Source organism: Artemia franciscana, chromosome 10, assembly GCF_032884065.1.
Source record: "Artemia franciscana chromosome 10, ASM3288406v1, whole genome shotgun sequence".
NCBI classification, from domain to species: Eukaryota; Metazoa; Arthropoda; class Branchiopoda; order Anostraca; family Artemiidae; genus Artemia; species Artemia franciscana.
In genome coordinates, this window is record NC_088872.1 from 3,442,838 (window position 1) to 3,464,188 (window position 21,351).

General features: G+C 34.9%; 1 protein-coding gene across 4 annotated transcripts in view; it reads left to right on the plus strand.

The window, feature by feature from the left end:
* Positions 1 to 21,351, plus strand: part of LOC136031662 (neogenin-like) — a 159,492-nt gene that overhangs the window by 107,772 nt on the left and 30,369 nt on the right. For all 4 annotated transcript variants that reach the window (XM_065711330.1, XM_065711334.1, XM_065711333.1 and 1 more), the window contains exons 12-16: positions 8,090 to 8,372; positions 10,982 to 11,237; positions 12,518 to 12,925; positions 15,957 to 16,162; positions 17,338 to 17,497. In XM_065711330.1, coding sequence (XP_065567402.1) covers positions 8,090 to 8,372; positions 10,982 to 11,237; positions 12,518 to 12,925; positions 15,957 to 16,162; positions 17,338 to 17,497 — 1,313 coding nt within the window. The remainder of the gene's footprint in view (positions 1 to 8,089; positions 8,373 to 10,981; positions 11,238 to 12,517; positions 12,926 to 15,956; positions 16,163 to 17,337; positions 17,498 to 21,351) is intronic.

Here is a 21,351-nt window from a genome sequence, read left to right on the forward strand (position 1 = left end):
GAAACTATTTATATTTTGAAATCATATACTAATTTGCTCGAACTTAATGTGATTTCAGGAAACATCATTAAATGTTTGTGTCTGTGGTAGTTAACTTATTAAAAATTATTGTAATATGTAAAAATTCTCAAATAATATCAGTTTTATTCTTTAGATAATATTTTATTCTTGAGTTCTAAGGTTCGACCAACGTTTTTGTAGAGCTTACTGTTTGACGATGATGATGCTGTAGAAACATGGGGTTCCACTTCCATGGGTGGACCATTTTCCCGTTTTCTTGTTAAGATACGTTAATTGGTTATATAATTTTCATCAAGTTTTCTATTTCGTAATAAAACTTCTGCGAACACACCTCCATGTTGAGATGGAGATTCAGCTTGATCTGACAGTTAAATGTTTCTGTGGAAAAGTGTGCATCTTCTGGAAGGGCTGCAAATTGTACCAGGAGGTTGGCTACACGAATGACGATTCTGGCCTCTCTTCCGCCGGGGGCAAAATCTTGATTAGCGCCCCCCTCCCCTCCTGTCCCCCCAAAAAACTTTCAGACCAACGGTAACAAAATTTTCATTTATTAACAAAAATGATTTTCAACTTGTTAATTGATTAATAATTGTTTTTGTTGTCTTCAAATTATTATTTAATTATTATTAGCTATTCTAATTTGTTTTTCAGTATTATTATATAGTTATCATAATTTAATTATTTTTTAGTTTATTTTTATTTATTAATTAATAATTTCTTAATTATTTTCATTTATTAATTACGTCCTCTACTTTAAATTAGTAAAAAAAATGATTGTAATCGTAAATTATTTATTAGGAATTTTGCGCCCCTTAATTTTTTTGTGCCCGGGGCAAATTTCACCTCTAAAAAACACTCCAGTTCATTGCATGGTCTTACACGTTATCCTTTTTGTCTTCTGTCTATGCTTTATTTATATTTATTTCTTTATATCTACGTCCTCATTCATGAAAATGAAATGCGTAGTCAATTTTGAAATTGTCTAAATTACTTACAAGTAAGAAATATCTTATGTGACAGGGAAGATCGGTTTATTAAAGTACTTATTGCCAATAGTTACCCTTCCTTAAGATACACACTTTAGACTTGGAGGGTTTTCGTGAAACTGTTCAAAAATATGCCTTGTTAGAAAAGTCATGCCTCATTTAAAATTTATATCGAGTTACTAACAAAACAAATTGGAAAGGGCGCGTTAGGCGGCTTCATCAAAATGCGCATTATATGAAATTGCTGTTCTTTTAGATACTTTTTTTTACACATTTAAACTCGTACTTGAATGGTAAAAGTATAATTATTACAGAATAACACTTTAATCCTCAATAGACCTTCTAGGTAATGAAAAACTTGCAAATGACTCTGGAGAACTTAATGGTAATTTGGTGATTAAAAAAATTAAATTTATATCTATTTTTCTAGTCCATACCGAAATTTGGTATTGACTTCATATGTTTCTGACTTGCAAAGTCATTGTCCTAAAATCGGAAATTTGCCTCCGTTTCTAGGTTTTCTGGAGACCCTTAAAACAATCATCTTGTTTCGGAATAAAATATTCGTTCAGTTAGAACTGATTTAACATTACCAAAACAATGAAGAAATGCCATGACGAGGATAAAACATAACATTTTTGCAAGTTGAGCAATGGTACGCTTAGTTCAGGTACGTTATCCCCTGATTCCCTGCCTTTGGCCGGGAGTGCAATCCGCGGTTGAGGGCAAATCATCCGACGCTTCCCGTGTTTTTTCCTTAATTTTTTTCATGCGCCTATTTGGAGCTGGATCGATTCTGGCTGAGCTTGCAGTCACACCGCTCACCCCTAATCCTAACCAAATAATCAGCGACACCAGTACTCAAACCCCTACCCTAACGGACAGACCATCGTCTGTCCTCGTATTTAGATCGTATCGACCGATTAAAATCGGTCGTATTTATAACCGATGTAAAATTACCAATGAAAAAAAAAAATATTACAAGCGTAATAGATAGTTTCATCAAAATGTTTAATAGTAAAGAAAATGTTTCATAGTTTCAATTGAAATGAAAACACCCTAAAACTTTTAACGGTAAAATTTGGACAAGGATATAAATGACATTTAGTTCGATGTAAATGGTTGTTGAACGGATAGGTTGTATAAAACATGCAAATGGAACTACAGAATTTACCAGTAGAAAAGGAATAAAAAACTGCCTTTGTTGGTCTGTACAACAGTAAAGAAAAAAAAAAAAAAAAAAAAAACTTTATCCAGATTTAAAGCAACACCCTCAAAGAAACAATTGGTCTCAGCCAATACAATGTTGAATGACTAAAAACTTTACTTATGCAACGTTGATTTTATTCTACAAATACAAGCGAAACTTTTCTGCTAATCAGACTTTTGAAAGCTTAGGCTGTGTAACCCATCAATATTTTCCTTTGCTGTTATAATTGAATAATTTATTTGCACAAAAAACCATAAGGACCGTTGAAATTGACCACAAAGCAAATCAACAAGCAAAACAAACATCAAATATTTGAGACTTACATAAAAAGAGTTTACTTCTGTCCGCATGAATTTCCCCAGCTTTAGAATTTCACCAAAATCTTGCTTTTGTAGTTTTCTTATCGAATCATTTCTATTAATAAAACGTTCCCTTAAATTTACCAATTCTTTACACTCCCCTAAAAATATAAAAGGTTTTCCCTAAAACCCCTGGTAAAAAATAAGGACGTTTAAGGTGAGGCTTTCCATAAGTCATGCTCTGTTTATCTTATGTTTATACATCACCCTTCACCGTTCCTTCAGCAAAGAGTACAAGAGACAAATAAAACCGGCTTTTTTCGAATAGTATCAACAGAAAAGATAATAGGCAATTGCCGGGCAACAGAGAAATAACAAAATAATATTTTTTTCTAAAAAAAGTATCTAATAATTGATTAAAGACATACGAGCTAGTTTATGTGTTGAGACTCCGTCTATGTTTGAAGGGAAACTTTACTCTTCTTGCTAATTTCTTTCAGAATTTAATCTCAGGGAAAACAGTACCTAGTCTTGTTCGATTATTCAAATATGATTTACCGTTTTGCCGGACTTTGATATTTTCTTATGGAGCTATAATATGGGGACCTGGTATTTGTCTACTTTTTTAGGAAGGAAAAAGGAGATATATACCATAAAATGGAATCCATAATTTTGAATTCGTTCGGAACACCTGAATTTAATTTATAACACCGAAAAGAGGATAAAAAGTTGGTTTAGTCTATTCCTTGTGTCTCAATTAGCCCCATCCTTCAGAGTGACTACAGCCGACAAACTTTTTTTCGTTTTTTGGCTCTCCCTGAAAAGTTACAAAAATGGTGTATAGCCATTTTGGTGTATCGCCCTTTTGATTACCGCGGCCGATTTTGTCTCAGAGAAGAAATCAATCAAACAGCTCAATCTAACTAAATTATATCCAGCGAAGTTGTCAGCTGATTCTCTGTATTGCTTCCTTAATAATCTTTTTTAAGACATTTTGTGACGGTTGAATCTATCCTCTTCAAACTGAAGTATGACCGTGGTTTGCTTCCCTCGTTTTTTCGTTCCTCGAACCTTTTCCCACTTAAAAGTATTGACCACGGACATCTAACCAAAAATTTCAGTAAATTATATCAGCCAAGAATAATAAATGAAAGATCGAGATTTTCGCTTCGAAACTCGGTAGTTCGGTATTGGATTTATACGTCTAAATTGGATACTTCAAAATCAATTAAAACAGCTAAACGAAAACTTAAATTTATGTTGATTTATTGAAAATTTTTGTGATAAGTGAATTATTGTTGGTTGGTGGGGGTCGCCTTTGGGATGTTAAGTTTGTTCCCATTTTATCTGGTTTTTGATGATACTGTGCCTGGGCATTCTCTAGGGTTCTTGGTATCTTTTATTTATTTTTATGTTTATTTCGCTGGACGCTTCAACGGGTGGTGTTGTTGACCGGGCCATTGACGGGGGAATATGTTTAATTACACTTGTTTGAATTGCATGTAGTGAAGTGTGGATGTTGTATTTATTTAAAGAAGTTATTTTTCCATCCCGTGCATTACGAATTTGTCTTCTCAGCCGGGCTCTGGACATTTTGTAACTTATTTTATTATTAAAATGAACCTCAACCTGATTTCGTGGTAACGAACTGTAGTAATGGGTGACACGGGTCAATAGTACCCAAAACTAAAAAAAAACAAAAAAAAACAGAATTTTGATACCAATATATCCATCAAAAGAAGCAGATTTTTATACTGATTTTAAATATCATGAAAAGAGAAATCACCAATGCAACAGAACAAACACAAAAAAAAAGAAAAAAAAAAGAGACAGAAGGAGAAAAGGAAGACTGTTTTCCTAAATTAGTGATTAATATAGACCAGCACTTGAATGAGGCCTTAACCCTACTCATCCATACAATCACATAGGTCAAACAGCATAGCCACACACAATCAACCATAAAGAATAATCCATGGACAGGCAGTCATGTCGTCAATAAGTATAAGTCGTCATTTACCAAACAATAGAAAAAATAATATAGACAAATAATTCAGAGGCAACACCCAACATAAGGGCTCATCAGGAGAATACACTGGCCTATATAGGGTTTCGCCACTCTAAATTCTCTACCCAGCACAGTGTTGTGGCTACCACAGAATATCCATGGCATCCCCGCTTCAGGTATCACCCCCAAAATACATGCCTATGAAAGAAGAGAGAGAGAGAGAAAAAAAAAACAAAAAAAAAACAGCAAATGTAAAACAACCAAGTAAAACCAAAACAAGCTTATCCTGTTAATATATCCCTCCCTTTAGCAACAATAGGTAAACTAAATATTATAAATTTTACCAAATCACAAATATTAACACATTGCAAAAAACCTGAATGAACTAAACAATTATAGAATTCATCTTTACCATGTGGCTAAATTTTAACCTTATTTTCGAAAAAAAGGGAAATATCACCCCTAAAAGTCTAATGAAAATCACACCATCAGATTCAGCGTATTAGAGAATCCTATTGTAGAAGTTTCAAACTCCTATCTGCACAAGTGTGGAATTTTTTAATTTTTTTTTTTGCCAGAAGAACGATCACGGATGCGTGTTTATTTTTTATATTTTATATTTACTTATTTTTTTTTCAGGGTTGATTGTATCGAACCAGTGGTCCTAGAATGAAGCGAGAGGGCTCATATTAACGGAAATAAAAATTCTAGTGTCCTTTTTAAGTGACCAACAAAGTTGGAGGACAACTAGGCCCCCTCACACGCTCATTTTTCCGAAGTCCCCGGATCAAAACTTTGAGATAGCTATTTTGTTCAGCATAGTCGAAATATCTAATAACTATCTCTTTGAGGACGACTTAATCCCCCACAGTCCCCGGGGGAAATGCTGCAAGTTATGAACTTTGCCCATTGTTTATATATAGTATTGGTTATTGGGGAGTATACTGACGTTTTCATGGGAATTTTTCTGGTGGTTGGGGGATTAAGGGGGGGGGGGTTACGCGAGAGGATCTTTCCATGGAGAAATTTATCATGGGGAAGAGAATTTCCATTCGCTAGATATTCCAGCGTTATTTAAAAAAAATGAGAAATTAAATAAAAACTGAAACTGAAGTAAGTTTTTCAACTGAAAGTAAGGAGCAAAATTAAAACTTAAAATGAACAGAAATTATAATGTGTATGAGGGGATTCGTCCCTCCACAATACCTTTCTCTTTACGCCGAAGTATTTTAGTAAGTTCAAAAGAACTATTTATTCTAATTAAACGGCCTTTATGATTCAGGGGTCATTCTTAATAAAGTGGAACAAAATCTTTACCTTAGTAAAAAAACGAAGTATTGACGAGGGGGCGAGAATATGTGTAATAAAAATATACGAATATAGAAGTTCGTTACGTTAGTTAATTTGTAAGTTAAATTAAATTAAATAAAAAACAAGTTTTTCAACGGAAAGTAAGGAGCAACAGTAAAACTTAAAGCGAACAGAAGTTATTACGCATATGATGGGGTTTGTCCCCTCCTCAATACCTCGCTCTTTACGCTAAAGTTTTTTAAGTAATTTCAAAAGAGCTATTTATTCTAATCAAACGGCCTTTATGATTCAACGGTCATTCTCAAAGAATTGGAGCAAAATTTGAACTTTAGTGTAAAGAGCGAGGTATTGATGAGGGGTTAATTTGTAAGTTATATATATTTATTACTAATAAAAGTATTCGTCCATAAATAAAATTAAAAGTTCTAGTGGCCTTTTTAAGTAATAAAAAAATGGAGGGCAACTAGGCTCCCTCTCCCGCCCCTTTTTTCTCAAAATCGTCCGATCAAAACTGTCAGAAAGCCATTTAGCCAAGAAAAAGTAAAATTAATATGCACATTTCGTTTCAATTGTTCATGTACGGTGAGCCAAGATAACTAACAGAATAACAATGACAAGTTTCTTTAAATGAAAGTAAGGAGTGACAAAAGCTTAAAATGAATGGAAATTATTCTGTGTATGAAAGGGGCTCTCCCCTCCTCAACGCCCCTCTCTTCACGCTAAAGTTTGACTCTTTCTCACAACTCTACTTTTTAAAACAATAAAAACTTTAGGGTAAAGAGCGGGCTGTTGGGGAGGGACCAGCCCCTTTCATATACGGAATAGTTTCTGTTCGTTTTAAGTTTTAATGTCGCTCCTTACTTTCAGTTAAAAGTACGTTTTTGTTTTACTTAATATAAAACAGGAATTAATTGTTTTAGTGCAGAAGATTGCTTCTGCCTGAGAAAAGAAACGGCCGGAGTTGTTAATCTCATAAGTTCATTTTCTATTTAGAGTCTTGTCAAGGACGTACAAAGCAGGGGGATTGGGATTGGGGCACCCTGATGCCCTATATTCCCTGAATTCTTGGCATGTGTTGACCAAATTATCAATTAATTCTTTTAATATTTACCTCCACCCCACAAAAAAGTCCCTGCGTACGTCCTACCGTATCCTTGGAAATGGTTCGCATTCCGTCTATTATTATTATTATTACGGTTTCTGTTATTATTATCATTATTATTATTTGAGTACAAACTTGTCGTACAAAACCAAAAGATGGAGCAGAGAAAAAAAAGAACAAAAGAGAGAAAACGTTTACATCCAATAATAGTAAAGCTATTAAAGACAAAGCCTTTAGTGAAGATTGTAAAATCTTTTCAAAGGATGAAAGAAAAAAGTATAGCTTTTGGGTCAGTGTTAAAGCCAAATGGCTGATTAGCTTAAATAGCCAGGTATTGTAAACAATGCTTATGGCTGCAAAAGCGTGTTTTAGACAAAAACTTTCTAACTTCCCTCATAACAAAGGCCCTTAAACCTTTCTTGGGAAATGCTTACCAATAAATCACAGCCTACTGTGATTTATAATGAACTGCATTTTAGCATTAAAGATGGAAATTGTTGGTATGGTTGGTACCTCTTATAGTGGCTTCAATTTGGAAGAAGGCAGGAGGGAGGAGGGTCGGTAGTTTGTAAATCTAGGAGGGGGACAATATTCTGTTTTTCGATTTTTTTTTGTGAAAATACCAAAAGAGACATTTTTCAAAAAAATGGCTAAAAAAGGTGTCTTTGAAAATGTATGGGGAGGAGGGCAAATGTTTTAATTTAGAGTAAATATATCCGTTTTTTATATATTTTTTTTTTTACAAAATATACTTTTGAAGAAAAATTGTGTAGCACCAGATCCAGGACTTTTGACACAGTCCTGTATTTCTTACTAAAATTAGCTCAATAAATCACAAGAAGCACTTCTTTCCTTTTTCCGTCTGTTTTTACTGTTAAGTCAATTTTAAGAATGGCATGGTGGAAATAGATATACTAAATTTTTTTTTTAACAATATAAATATGTTTTTCTACCGAACAACGGGATCGATAATGTTGTGCTCTCTCACACGATAAGAATTACGAGTTGATATAAGACGTACAAGATATATTAATGATACGAAGAAGTAAGAGGGAACTTTCGGTGTCTGAATGGTGCAGTATAGAATCAATGCCACAGTTGTTTCTAATAAATATGTAATTCTGCAATTTGCTTTATCTGTCTGACGTTTTCCAGGGAAATAACAGTCAACATTACCAAACAGGGACTAGAAGAAATGAATGTTGTGAACTTGATCCCCAAGAAGAAATATATTATGCGAGTGGTGGCAATCAATAGCCATGGTGCTGGAGAGAGCTCTGATCTAATTGAAATTTTCACTCAGGCCGAGCAGCTTGGCCCACCGCCTCCTCTGAACTTGCGAGTTCTCCCACAAAGTCCTACTACGCTATTTGTGACCTGGGATTCGCCAGATTATTCAGGAAAAGTGCCTTTGCGATATAAGTTATATTATATGGAGGTACGATCTTTAGGATATTATTTTTCATGTTTTTATAATAAAATGTATATTTTTTTTTGTGTGTGTGCGTGTGTGTGTTAGTGTGCTGAATCTCTAATTGCGCTGCTAATTATTCCGCCAGCTTTGACAATTATGTATTTGTTTATTTAATTTTTAATATTTATTTTAAAATATGTATTTAATTAAAAAGTATTTAATTAAATATGTATAGTGGTTTCTCCTAAAGCAACTAAGAGAGTGTTCTTTATGAATAATCTCTGCCAGTCGGCCATTCCAAATGTATGTCGGAAAAACTTCTGGTCGGTACTCCGGGGTAGGAAGTTCCATAGGGGGGGGGGGGGGTAACCGTGACAAGCAGGACTAAGACGGATATATTAGATTTCCTTATATTATTTAGCAAATGGAGAATCTTTACGATATAAGTTGAATTACATGGTAGTATGATTTCTTTTATAGCATTTTTTTTGTGTGATATCGACGACGGTAGATTCAGATTCAACAGGAAAAGAGTTTATAATTGTGAAAGCAAATTTTTAAGAATTCCAAGAAAAAGCATAACACCCCTCAAATATGATTTCAAATCAAAATAAAAAGTGCGCCAAGGAATTGTCGTTCTTGAAAATCCCTGATTGGTTGTTTAAAGCCCCCCATCTTGAAAATGAGAAAATAACTTTTTCTGTGTGGCAGATATGTCTCCCTTCTTATCGAAAGTGCTAGTGGGTTCCTTGGAGATTGTAGGGAGATTATTAGTGGCTCGTTTGAAAGATAATGCTCATATCCTGTTCTATATGCTTTTTAATTCATGTATTTTGTAGGAATTGGTCATAATAGCGCTAAAGTGTGATATGGCACCAAAAATGGAGCTTTTAGTTGAGATGGCTAAAATACATAAACATTATACCCTTGAAGTCACAATAATCGAAAACCATTAAATAATTCCTTATACCGTACTGCTTTCCATATACAATTGTAACATAAATACACTTAAAACAGGTAAAATCTTTTCACAAGACAGTAAAAAATAAAAATTAGCTTTTTGATTCAAAAATAATAATAAAAGTGCGAATAATTCGGCTCCGTATCCGGAAGCTTTTATGAACCGAAAAAAAATTAGCATAAATAAAATATATAAAAGAAATCACAACAGACGCCATAAAAAAAAAAAAAAAAAAAAAAAAGAGTGAAAAGAAAGGTAAACTCACCTTTAAGCAAAATCTAGTGTGGTTAATCACAAGCAATAAAGCAACAAGTCAAGATCTCTGTATATATATGCTATTGTATGTCCTATCATCTTCTGATATGGGATTTTATCAAAATGGAACGATTTTTCTTTTTTTTTTTGAAAAATCTTCCGTATTTCATATGTTAAAACCAAATATAGAAGAAGGAAATATGAAACACTTGGAGTATAATGGAAATGACAGTTAACTAATGGCTAGTTAACTGCTGCCCCCGACGGCGACAAATTTTCCCTGAGGAGATCAGATCGGCCGTAAAGAAACTTAAGAACAATAAAGCAGCTGGGACTTGTGGCATCGCTTCTCAGCTACTCACAACAGGTGGCCCTTCAATGATATTGTGGCTGTAGATGGTTTTTAGCATAATCTGGCGCACTGGAGTTATACCATCAGACTGGAAGAAAGGAATCCTCGTACCAGTGTTTTAGCGCAAGGGCAGCAAAACGGACTGCAGCAACTACCGTGGTATTACCCTGCTCTCTGTTCCTGGAAAGCTGTTTGTGATGCTGCTGCTGAAACATACAACAAGTTTCCTATACGCTTTGCGCCGCCCGCAACAAGCTGGATTCATGCCAGGAAGATCGATAACTACACAGGTTCACACGGTCAGACAGATCGTTGAGAAGACAGTGGAATTTAACAAAAAAGTCTATATAGCTTTCATTGACTTTCCTTCTGCCTTTGACACTGTTGACAGACCGTCCCTTTGGCTAATCCTGAAAGCTGTTGGCCTACCCACAAAGATAGTCAGCCTCTTCAAAGAACTCTACAGCAACACAAAAAGTGCCGTCCTGGTTAACGGGAAGCTTTCTTTTTCCTTCCCCGTACAAAATGGAGTATGGCAAGGATGCGCTGCTGCGCCTGAGCTGTTTAACTGCGTCATCGACCACATCCTGGACGCGATGCACCATGCTCACCCTTTCGGCATCAGTTATGTCGGGAGGACTCTGTCCGATGTTGACTTCGCGGACGATGTAGCTGTCCTTAGTGACAATCTCGGGCTACAATATGGTCTTTTTGAAGGGAGGGTCCGAAAAAAAAACACTTCAAAATTTGTTTTTACTTTTATTACGTTTTTACGAGTCGGAATAACATTTCGGGGGGGTGTCCAACCCCTATCCCTTTCCTCTGGATACGGCCTTGTCTAGAGATATTGCCAACTTGCTATTATTACTATATCTAACAGTAAGTATAATTCATTACTATCACTTTTAATAGTATTCAAGGTTTTTCTTTCGCATAATTATTATTTGAAAGACATACCAATCATATACAAGTGGCAAACGAATACGTTCGTTCTGGCCAACCAAGTAGACATATTCATATGTAATCTAGTATATGTTGCTGATGTCTAAATTTTACCTCATTTAGGTGGGTACTGTTGAAGAACATGAAATAGTAACAAAGGAAACGTCCCACTATATTCACAACCTGCGTCCCTTTACTCAGTACAGTGTGTGGGCATCGTCCTTGAGCGAACAAGGTGCTGGCTCCACTACTGAAGAGGTTTTGGGTAGAACTTTCTCAGCTCCTCCAAGCCAAGTGCCACAAAATGTTATCGCCGAAAGTGCAAGCTCGTCGAGTATTGTTGTCCGGTGGGAACCTCCTCCCAAAGAGCAACAAAATGGTAATCTGTTATTTTATACATAATAACTATTTTATTCGCTATTTTAGATTAAAGAAATGACTTTTAACCATCAAATATGGTCAAGTCCTTTACAATTTGCGTTATCAAGTAACTGGAACACTGCCAACAAAAATGTTTCTGTTAGGAACCCTACCGTCTGCTGTTTTCTCACAATTCTTGTCACTGCAAAGAAGCTATTCATGGAAAATCTGAATAGGAAGGTCAATTTGGAATGCAAATTCTCTTGAGAACATCTCTTCAGCTTTCTCATTTGGAAATCGCATTAAACTGAATTTTTGTAATATCTATGGGACCATTTTGAATTACCAAGGACAGTAAAATTACATTTATTTGTCTGGATTGAATAAGTAGGAACTTATTCTATCATGTTTATCTGAAGAAACCGAGGATTCAATTTTTATGTGAAACATATCCATATCCAATGGTTGGGAGTCGTGGGTGCAAAATTAAAAAAAAGGAAACGCTGGTGAGGAACCAGCACAGAATAATCTGAAAAGATATTGCATCAAGCAAGCCTGTAGAAACAAGCAAGCAACTGCCTTAAATAGTTCATCAATATAGAACGATGACAAAGGTTTTTTTTGTTAATCGAGGTTATCAGTTATTAATAGACCTGAGATGGGTCACATTTTTAATTGGATAACTTTGGTGCTACGACAAAAAAAAAAAAAAAAAAAAAAAAAAAAAAAAAAAAAAAAAAAGATTAATCTGTTATGTCAACTCATTTTTGTATGTCTTATCTCTGTTTCTCTGTTTTCTGTATTGTTTGATAAGCGTCAAACTTAACAGAATACATTAGCAATGTTTGTCTCTCGGGTACAAAAATATGCGCCATGAGGTAGAAAGTAATATATAAGCCGTCATATGTATACGTAGGTTCAAGTCCTGGGCTAAGTGGGGTGAGGGTATTTGGGCTTCCGAGGAGGATGGACGCTTGAAAAAAATGAAATAGCTTCAAATTAGATTGCAAATTCCTAATTACCTCTAAGGGAGTCACTACAGTGGATCATTTATAATCCCTTGCCTGTTTTCGTACGTATTTAGGACACATCCAGGAAAAATAAATGAAATACCAAAAAATAAAGATTTGAAGAACCTCTTCTAAACTCTTAAGAACTATCGGTTACATATTTCCTGTTTATGTAATGTAACGTTTCTTTGGGTGTTAATACGTCTGAAATATTGTTAATTGTTTTGTTTTCTAAAATTATGATGCTCTGTTGATTTGAATTCTATTTGTGTTTTCGTTCTATTTTCAGGTATAATAATTGGGTACAAAGTCTCGTACAAGCCAAAAGGTCGTGGCAAAGCGTCAACAACATTAACTACAGATGGCAGTAGTCATCTATCCACCTTGAATAACCTACCAAGAAGTGCTGAGTTCCTAATTAAGGTTGCCGCAGTGAACATAAACGGGACTGGACCTTATACAGACTGGATAACTGCTGAAACGTTTGACAGCGATTTGGATGAAAGCCAAGTTCCTGACCAACCAAGCTCATTAAGGGCAAAACCTGGTACGACTTGGATTACTGTCACTTGGTCTCCGCCCAGCAATCAGAATATTATGGTTCGAGGCTATACCCTTGGCTGGGGCAAAGGGATACCCGATGTTTATAGGAACCTTGTTGACGGGAAGCAAAGAAGCTTTACGATAGAAAAACTAGGTAAGTTTTGTTTATTCCTATCGACTTTCAACTAAATTATTGTAAGGAAGAGCTATTTTGGGCTGCCTGCCCAATTTCCAGGTTTGTCTAATAAATCTATAACATTATATATAATAATATAATTTTGTAATATAATATAAATTTATAACATGATAACAATAAATTTATGCTACAACATAAGAATATGCACAACATTAGACGCTTCTTCTTTAAGACCTTGAGGTTCATGTGCTTCCCCCGAAATGCTGTTACCCCATATTTTCTTATATTTCCTGTATAATTCACCGTGTTTTGCCCTTTTTCTGAAGTTGTATATGGCAGCAAAAGCTTCAGATATTTGGATTCTGATATCCCTGCGACAAAGGAAGACCTTGTAATGTTCTGACTATCCCTCCTTCTCTATTATTATTGTTTATTTAATTTTTTTCGCATGGATGGTTCAACACAAGCTTTAGTATAAGTTCAAATCTTTCCCATTGATATGTCGGGCAAACAAAATAGTTATGAGTTGGTGCACCTGATTTCTTGCAGTGACTGCGTTGGAGATAGCAGAACTTTCACGAAGAAAGGTATTTAGAAAGGTATTAAGAACAAATAGCTTGATGATTGACACCGATATTTGAATGCTAATGAAGCTGCTTGCATTAGTTGCAACTTTCTTTGGTGGAAGCAGTAGTTCCCCCTCCCCTCAATCCTCCGTATTTTTAGAAATCGTCTCCATCCAGCCCTCCTAGCCGATTGGATTGGTGCGCTGGATTTAGCATTTTCCGACAGGGCGAGGGTTCGAATCCTAGTATTCCCAATTATTTGGTTTGGGACGGGGATCAGTGGCGTGATTCTGTAAGCTCAGCCAGAGTCGACCCAGCTCTAAATGGGTACCTGGAGAAAATCTGGGGAAGATAAACAGGAAGGGTTTGCGAAAGCACAGGATGGTTGGCCCTCAACCCCCCATTGCACATCCTGGCTGAAGGGCCAAGAAAAGGAGATCAGCACCGTCGGTAGGGACTGTCTTTACCTTACCTTTACCGTCTAGTCCTGTGAAAATATAAATTTAAAGTAGAATAACAATTTTAGATGCTAATTTAATAAAGATTTTGATTACATCGCGGTTTATGATCCCTCTTAAATATTATTGGCTTCCTAAAAGTGTTTTCGAAGTGGAAGATCAAGAATGCATTGACTGTCTGTGGAAATATGTATTCCAAAACGGATGGGTAGCTTGTTAAATCACTCAGTCAGTAGAAGTGCATTTTGTCAGCGCCAATTGCACAAGTGCCCACTCTGCCGTCTTCTTTGAATGTTCAGCCTTCCGAGGGGTCTTTGAGTGCAACAAGAAAGTCAAAATCGCTGGACGCCAAATCGGAGGTATAAAGATAGTGTCCGAGCGGACTTCAAGGACAGTTGTCCATTTTTTCTTATTCTACTGGCGTATTGTAATACCTTCATTTCTTTTGGAAAAGAATCATCATTTCATCCGTTAGTTACCTTTTTTTTTATCAGGATAAAGACGTACGGCCCTACTGTATTTATTTTAGTGCAATAAATGTACTGAAAAACAATGTAAAAAATGCCTCGTGAACCTAAAAACCAGTCGCGTGCTCACAGCCAGCAGACAGCCGATTCTTCAATTTTACGTTTTTTTTTCTCGCTCTTGACCTCCTGAACGGCTTTTTATGAACTCTTTATGCCACACTGTGTTACGGTTCCTTGAATGTGTTTTATCTCCGAACAATATCCTTAATTTTCCTTGAACCTCGGCATCTTTTATGTTCTCGGAAGCCAGAAACTTTGTGATGACCAGTAGTCCGATCAACAGTTAACTTCTTTTTCAAACATTGTGTTTTCCACCCATGGCTGAATCTGATGATAATAAAGAATCCCTCTCCCCACTCCTGACACTGCAGTTCAGTTCAGTTTCTTTTATTATTACAACGAATATTCACAAGAACACTATACCAATGGCCTCCATAAGGCTCCATGGCATGTAATATGGAGGCTACATAACACTGTAAATTTAAAAAAATAATCAAAAGAATTCACTTCATTAAATTAATACAATAATGCAAAAAACTCAAGCCACAAGAGAAGACACCAATCCTTGATTTATCCTAACAATTATAACTTATCTGTCCTTTGACCCCCGTCCCAGTGCCTAGGGCAAAGACAGCTACCATCCAAGCCCCTGTAATAATAATAATAATAATAATTTTAATAATAATAATTACAATAATAATAGTAATAGTAATAAGTCTAATAATAACTAAATAATTTAAATTTAAACTAATCAATGTCGTACTTTATGCTTTAAATGTCTATTTCGTATTTTGATGTAAGAAATTTCTTGAGCTGAGTTTTGAAAGTACGGAACTAGTGACTGCCTCGGATTTCATGCTTAAGGACACGCCACGGAAGGATTAAATCAGACCTGATGGTTTTCGTATGCGGATTTTCCACGGGGTTTCTATTTCGAAACATATACGAATTTTTATCTTGCGCAAAATCTTGCACAAGATTCAAAGCACCTAGGATACTGGGTTACTATGGCCTAGTATCTCTGAAGTGATAACTCGTTTCGTTTAGTATTATCTCATCTGTAAAAAAAAAGGCGTTTATTTTTGATCAAAATAATAAATAAAATAAAACTCTAATTAATTCGATTAGAAACCAATTTGATTAAATCTATTTTAAAATGCACTGTCGAACATTCTCAGTACTCAAGCCCTCGACTTTGGCAAATTGATTATGGAAAGTTCGTATAAGAAAGCTATATTTAGTTGCTAATTTTAAGATTTTTTTTTGACACAAATTGACCTAGCAAAAGAATGAAATAAATAAAGAAAATAAAAGAAACAGCTTAAAAAATGAAATAAGCTTGTTTTTAAATCTTGAAGTCTTTGGAGTTATAACTGTTTTTTTTTCTGTTTTTGTGTATGTCCATATACAATCTATTCCTCTAATTCTCTTTTTTTCTTATTGTCTTTTTTATTTTTCATCCTTTTTTAAATTATACTCACTCAATCTGCTCTTCTAGAACCGAATTCCGAATACGTTATTAGTTTACGAGCACATAATTCGAAAGGAGAAGGCCGTCCCATTTATGAAACGATGAGGACGAGAGAGGAGAGTGTTTCAGAGCCGTCAACACCCCTAACCACCCCGCTCGGTTTGAAAGCTGTAGTTCTTTCTTCATCAACGGTTGTGCTTTATTGGACAGACCCTTCTCTAGTTCGAAATAGAGTGAGTTGGTTTGTGTTTATTTCAGTTGAATTTATCATTAACTTAATAATTTTTTTCGAAAACGCCTTTTCATTTATAATTAACGGGAAACGGTACCTTAGAGGATCACCTATCTCGTCTATTTCAAACTTTTTTGATTTGCTTAGTCCAAACTATTTAGAGATGATTGGGAGGTCTTGCTATAACTTGTAGAGCTTCGGTACGATATCTGAATAAAGAGCAGAAAACTAAAAGCCGATACCTAATTTCCTGGATATCTTAGAAAAATTATTTAACTTCTCCCATTTTGTACTGGAGATAGTGATATTGCGTTTTAATGATACTTACATCATCAGAAAGAATGAGTTTTATTTCTGATTCAACGGGTTAATCCTATTCCATTTGGGACGGACAAATTGCACAGTCTTTAAAAATCTGCCATACTTCATTCATAAAACGTGGCCTACCCCTCGATGTTCGTATTATAACCTTATAATAACTTTAGGATTATTCAAGTCTTAATTTATTTCATAAAAGTGACTTATATTTATATATTATAATGTTACAGTAAGAATTTGATGAGATTAATTTTTGTATCAGAATTCTATGATGTAGTAATGTTTTCTCTTTTGCCACCAACTACTGCCACACGGTATAATGTATAATAGCGTATGAACTTCATAAGTAATACTAAATATAATATCTCTGTAATTATTTATATAGTGTTTTAATATATATCATTTATTCATGTATGTTAAAATGTTTTAAATCTTATAATTATATTTTAAACATCAGAATTCTTTTATAATTAATATTAATATATATATATATATATATATATATATATATATATATATATATATATATATATATATATATATATATATATAATATATATATATATATATATATATATATATATATATATATATATATATATATATATATATATATATATATATATATATATATATATATATATATATATATATATGTGTGTGTGTGTGTGTGTGTGTCAAAATATCTATGTGCATGTGCGTGTGTTTGCGTGTATGTGTATATTATGCCTCTGTTATTATTTATATATTGTTTTTATATTACCCATTTGTGCATTTTTTTTTTCATAATAATTGTAACTTGATAATTATAATCTTAATTCTATTGTAAACCTATTTTAATATATTTTTTTTCGGCAGCCGACTAATGACAACCGATATTATGTTGTTCGGTATACACCGTATTTCGGCTCGGCGACGAATGTGCGCTATAGATATTTCAACTCGACTGATCTGAATTGTATGATTGACGATTTAAAGCCAAACACTCAGTACGAATTCACTGTCAAAGTTATGAAGGGTGAGTTGTTTTCACATTTCCTTCAACTAAATTGATCCCTGAGAAAAATTCGATGCGCTCTGTATTCGCCCCCCTTTGTCTTCATGTGCATTTAAAAATAAGCCATTTTTATTTCAGTAGCGCCATTTATACATATTAGCATATCTGAAGTACCTTATAAATCTGTTTTAATCACAAGTTTTTATTAACTCGTCATCAAGGCCCACATTTCCTGACGACGACTTCATACGAAAGCAGGTAGGTTTTAATATCCTCGAAACTGGTTAGTATTTGATCAGTATTTGCTGTGTTATTTGATCAGTAAAATTAGTATTTGGTCAGTACTGTGTTATGGTTTAAGTTATATTCTTGTGAAAATGTGAGGGTACTGCTTTGTTTAACTACAATCAAACATGGGCTCTATGCCAGAATTCGTCCCGAAAGTTCTTTTACAAAACTAAATTGTTAAAAGAAACGAGTCATATTTTGTAAAGGCTAATGAAAGGAAAATAAGTGTCCAGTGCGATAAGAAAAGAGATGCAAAATGCCATGAGAAATTATTTACGATATGGCGGCCAGTTCTAGAATGTTTATTTCCGTCTGGTCTCACAGCCACACATCACTGGTGTTCGAGAACCGGTGTTTTGTTCGAAGACAGAGGCATTTGACTGCTGAATTTGCTGTTCGAAATATGAAAAGTTTGAGAACCAAGGTTTGACTATATAACCTATGAGTTGCTAGTTTTAGTGACTGTACTAAATTCTGATTGGAATTCAATATTGTCTTGGTGGCCTGAAACCACATCCACTATAAAAAAGAGCGTTTTAATGCGGATAAATGTCATTGAAGTATTAACTTATAAGAGATTACTGTCAGAATTTGCAGTGCTGAACTCCTTGTAGCTTTTCTATGACACTAACTAATAGCTACTCGCTTATCCAATTTTCTTAATTTACAAAAAAACATGGGGGGGGGCAAAATGTATTTTTTAAACCTTTGGGACTGGGCAACTATGTGTTTTTTATTTTTTTTTTGCAATTTTTCCAATAAAAACACTAAAAAGCATTGTTTCGAGGTATAGGGGTGGGGTCGAAAAATGAAGGCGGAGCACATACCCTCTCCTACCACCTCCCCTCCCCCAATTGGGGCCACTACAAGTATAGAACTACCTTTTTTGTATTATCTGGTGATATATATATTATTGTGACTGTGTTATCAAATGAGGTGATAAATATGTATTTATGTGCCGTTCGCTTCTATTTTCATTGAAAAATGTTTTCTCTGGTCGGTAAAATTATGCTGACAAGCTTTCAATTTACGGTCTTTCAAATGAAACTTTCCGTTGATACGCTGATAGTAATATGGCGTAAATTATTGGGGCTATTCGTCTTATTCACATTATTCTCCGAAAATGAAGGATCCTTACTAACGGTATTTGCCAATTAAGACAAGCCACTATACCCACTAAGACAATGTTTAATTTATCTTGTTTTTTTAATGCAATTTCGCTGGTATTTGGATCCATCTTACAAAAAGTATTTGATTCTCGCCAAAGACGGCGAATTATGTAAAGCGAAAGCGACTTAATAGCTTAGGTATATGAGCTCAAAGCTGTCACGTCCGAAGGTCGTATCTGGAAATTGTCAAAATCTGTATGCTAAGCTGGTCTCAAAGGACTGGTTAACAAATGGATATGACTAAGGAGGACCAAAGTGTGATTAAACATACATTGCCCCACTTATCCTCCCTTTATGAACATCCTACTAAATAGTTTTATATACTTTATATCAAAACTGCAAAAATGTCTGATGTGACCTTTAGACTCAATTGTGAAAACGTGACCAAAGCTTTGGTATATGGTAATTTCCGTAAAAATATGCCGTATACTTTTGTTTGCATTGCAAGAATACCCATGAGCCACTCGTGCATGGTTTGATAAAAGTAATAAGGACCATGTGCCTTAAGGAACTTAGACGCAAATTATAGAAATTACATTTTGCTTTTTCTTAATTCAAACGTTTGAAGATTAACATTTCTTAGATGGTGCAAAATTTAAAAAGGGAAAAAAACGTGCACTTGTAGAAAGGTGGCTTTTGACCTTTTTAGCTCGTACTTCTGTAGCTGCGCTGTTGCTGTTGCAGGAGGGGGAGGGCTCTAGGGGAAAAACCGAAGAGTGTGGTGGAACTGGACTAATAATCGTGGGTCGCGTGTTGAATGCCTTAAATGTTTTAGAAAATGTCTGTTATTGTAAAAATATCCAAGCACATTTTTTATTTTTTCCACTCTTCGAACAAATATGCTGCAAAATATTTTATGTTAAATAAAACCACCAAAGCTTGTTGGACGTATTTTATTTGTTTGCAGTCCCTCTGCCTTAAATAGGTTACTGTTAAAGGTTTTTACTCTGTTCTTAAACTAGATTATTTGAACTGTATTTTGAGAAACGTTTTATGATTTCAATTACTGCCCAAAAGCTTGTTTTCATTGCAAAACAGAAGTGGGGATAAATATAAAACAAAAGTTTTGAGTGACGTTTATATGAAGGGGTTCCCGTTTATGTGAAAGGGACCTGTAATGTCTCACAAAGAAATTCGCTTTTCTTTTGAGGAAATTGTATGCTTTTATTTTACTGGTGGTTGAATGGCTTGTCAAAAAAAAAAGAAGAAAGAAAGGTATTAAACCATGAGATTTTTGGCCACGCTCAGGAAATTTTAAATGCAGTCACTTTTTGGTTTTGGCCGGACACTCGCCAAAAACAGTGCTTAAGCACATTTTAATTTGCGCTATATTTGTTTTTGCAGAATTAATGTTTTGTTTGGAAATACTTGGATGAGAGATGTGCAAAATATGCGTAGGAAAATGTGGTAAAAACAAGCTTCGCAGATTAATTTTTTTACGGCAGCTGTTTTTTTGTTAGTATCAAGATACATTAAAAAAAATACGAGGGGGGGTGGTTGTAAATATAAAAATTTTGCTAAACAGGTGAATTATGCGAAAAATTTGAGAAAATATCTCTGGGAATTTTGGATTGCCTGGGCCTGAGCCTTTGCATGTAGCCCTTGCTCTCAAATTACCAGTAATTCGCTTATTTTTTCACTTTAGTCGGAAACCAGACAGTAGACTGTCCTGCCAGCAGCAATGGACCTTGGAGTGGTTTGCGACGTCCACTTTGATGTCCCCCTCCCATGGCTCCAAATCCTCGTTGACGCTATTTTTGTCCCCCTGATTTTTTTTTTCTATGAGGGGGCTAGTTCGCAAACAAGGATGTTTTGATACATTGCATCAGTGGTACGACACAAAGAGTGGCCAAGGATACGTTTCTTGATATTATATACATAACATATACATACCATACATACATATACATGAATATTGATGCTCAACAGAGAGGTTTTGAGTTTTATCGGCTTGATTATGCTAAAGCCGATTATGAATCAATGCGACAATTTATTTTGTCTATTAATATCATGTATGAACTAAAAAATAATCATGTTTCTCCGGACACCGCGTTTGACTTTGTAAAAAAAAGTGTTTAGGCAATGTAGGGATAAATTTGTTCCTTTGGTGAAGAATTTTTCCGGTCGCAGAAATAATCCTAAACTTCCGAGACATATACTCCAAGCAATACGTGAAAAAAAATAGGCTTTGGCGGTCTTATATTGAGTCACCACATAGTAATGTAGTCAGACAAGGGCATTTGGATACTCAGTTGCAAGAGGATTCAGGTGAATGGCATGCGTATTCACTAGCGAGAAACAAGGTCACTCGGCTTCTTAGTTATTCACTCAAGCACCACATCACCTAAAATATTTTGGAAATATGTAAATAGGAATAAGCCTAACCTTGCACCATCTACATCCACGTTCACACATCAG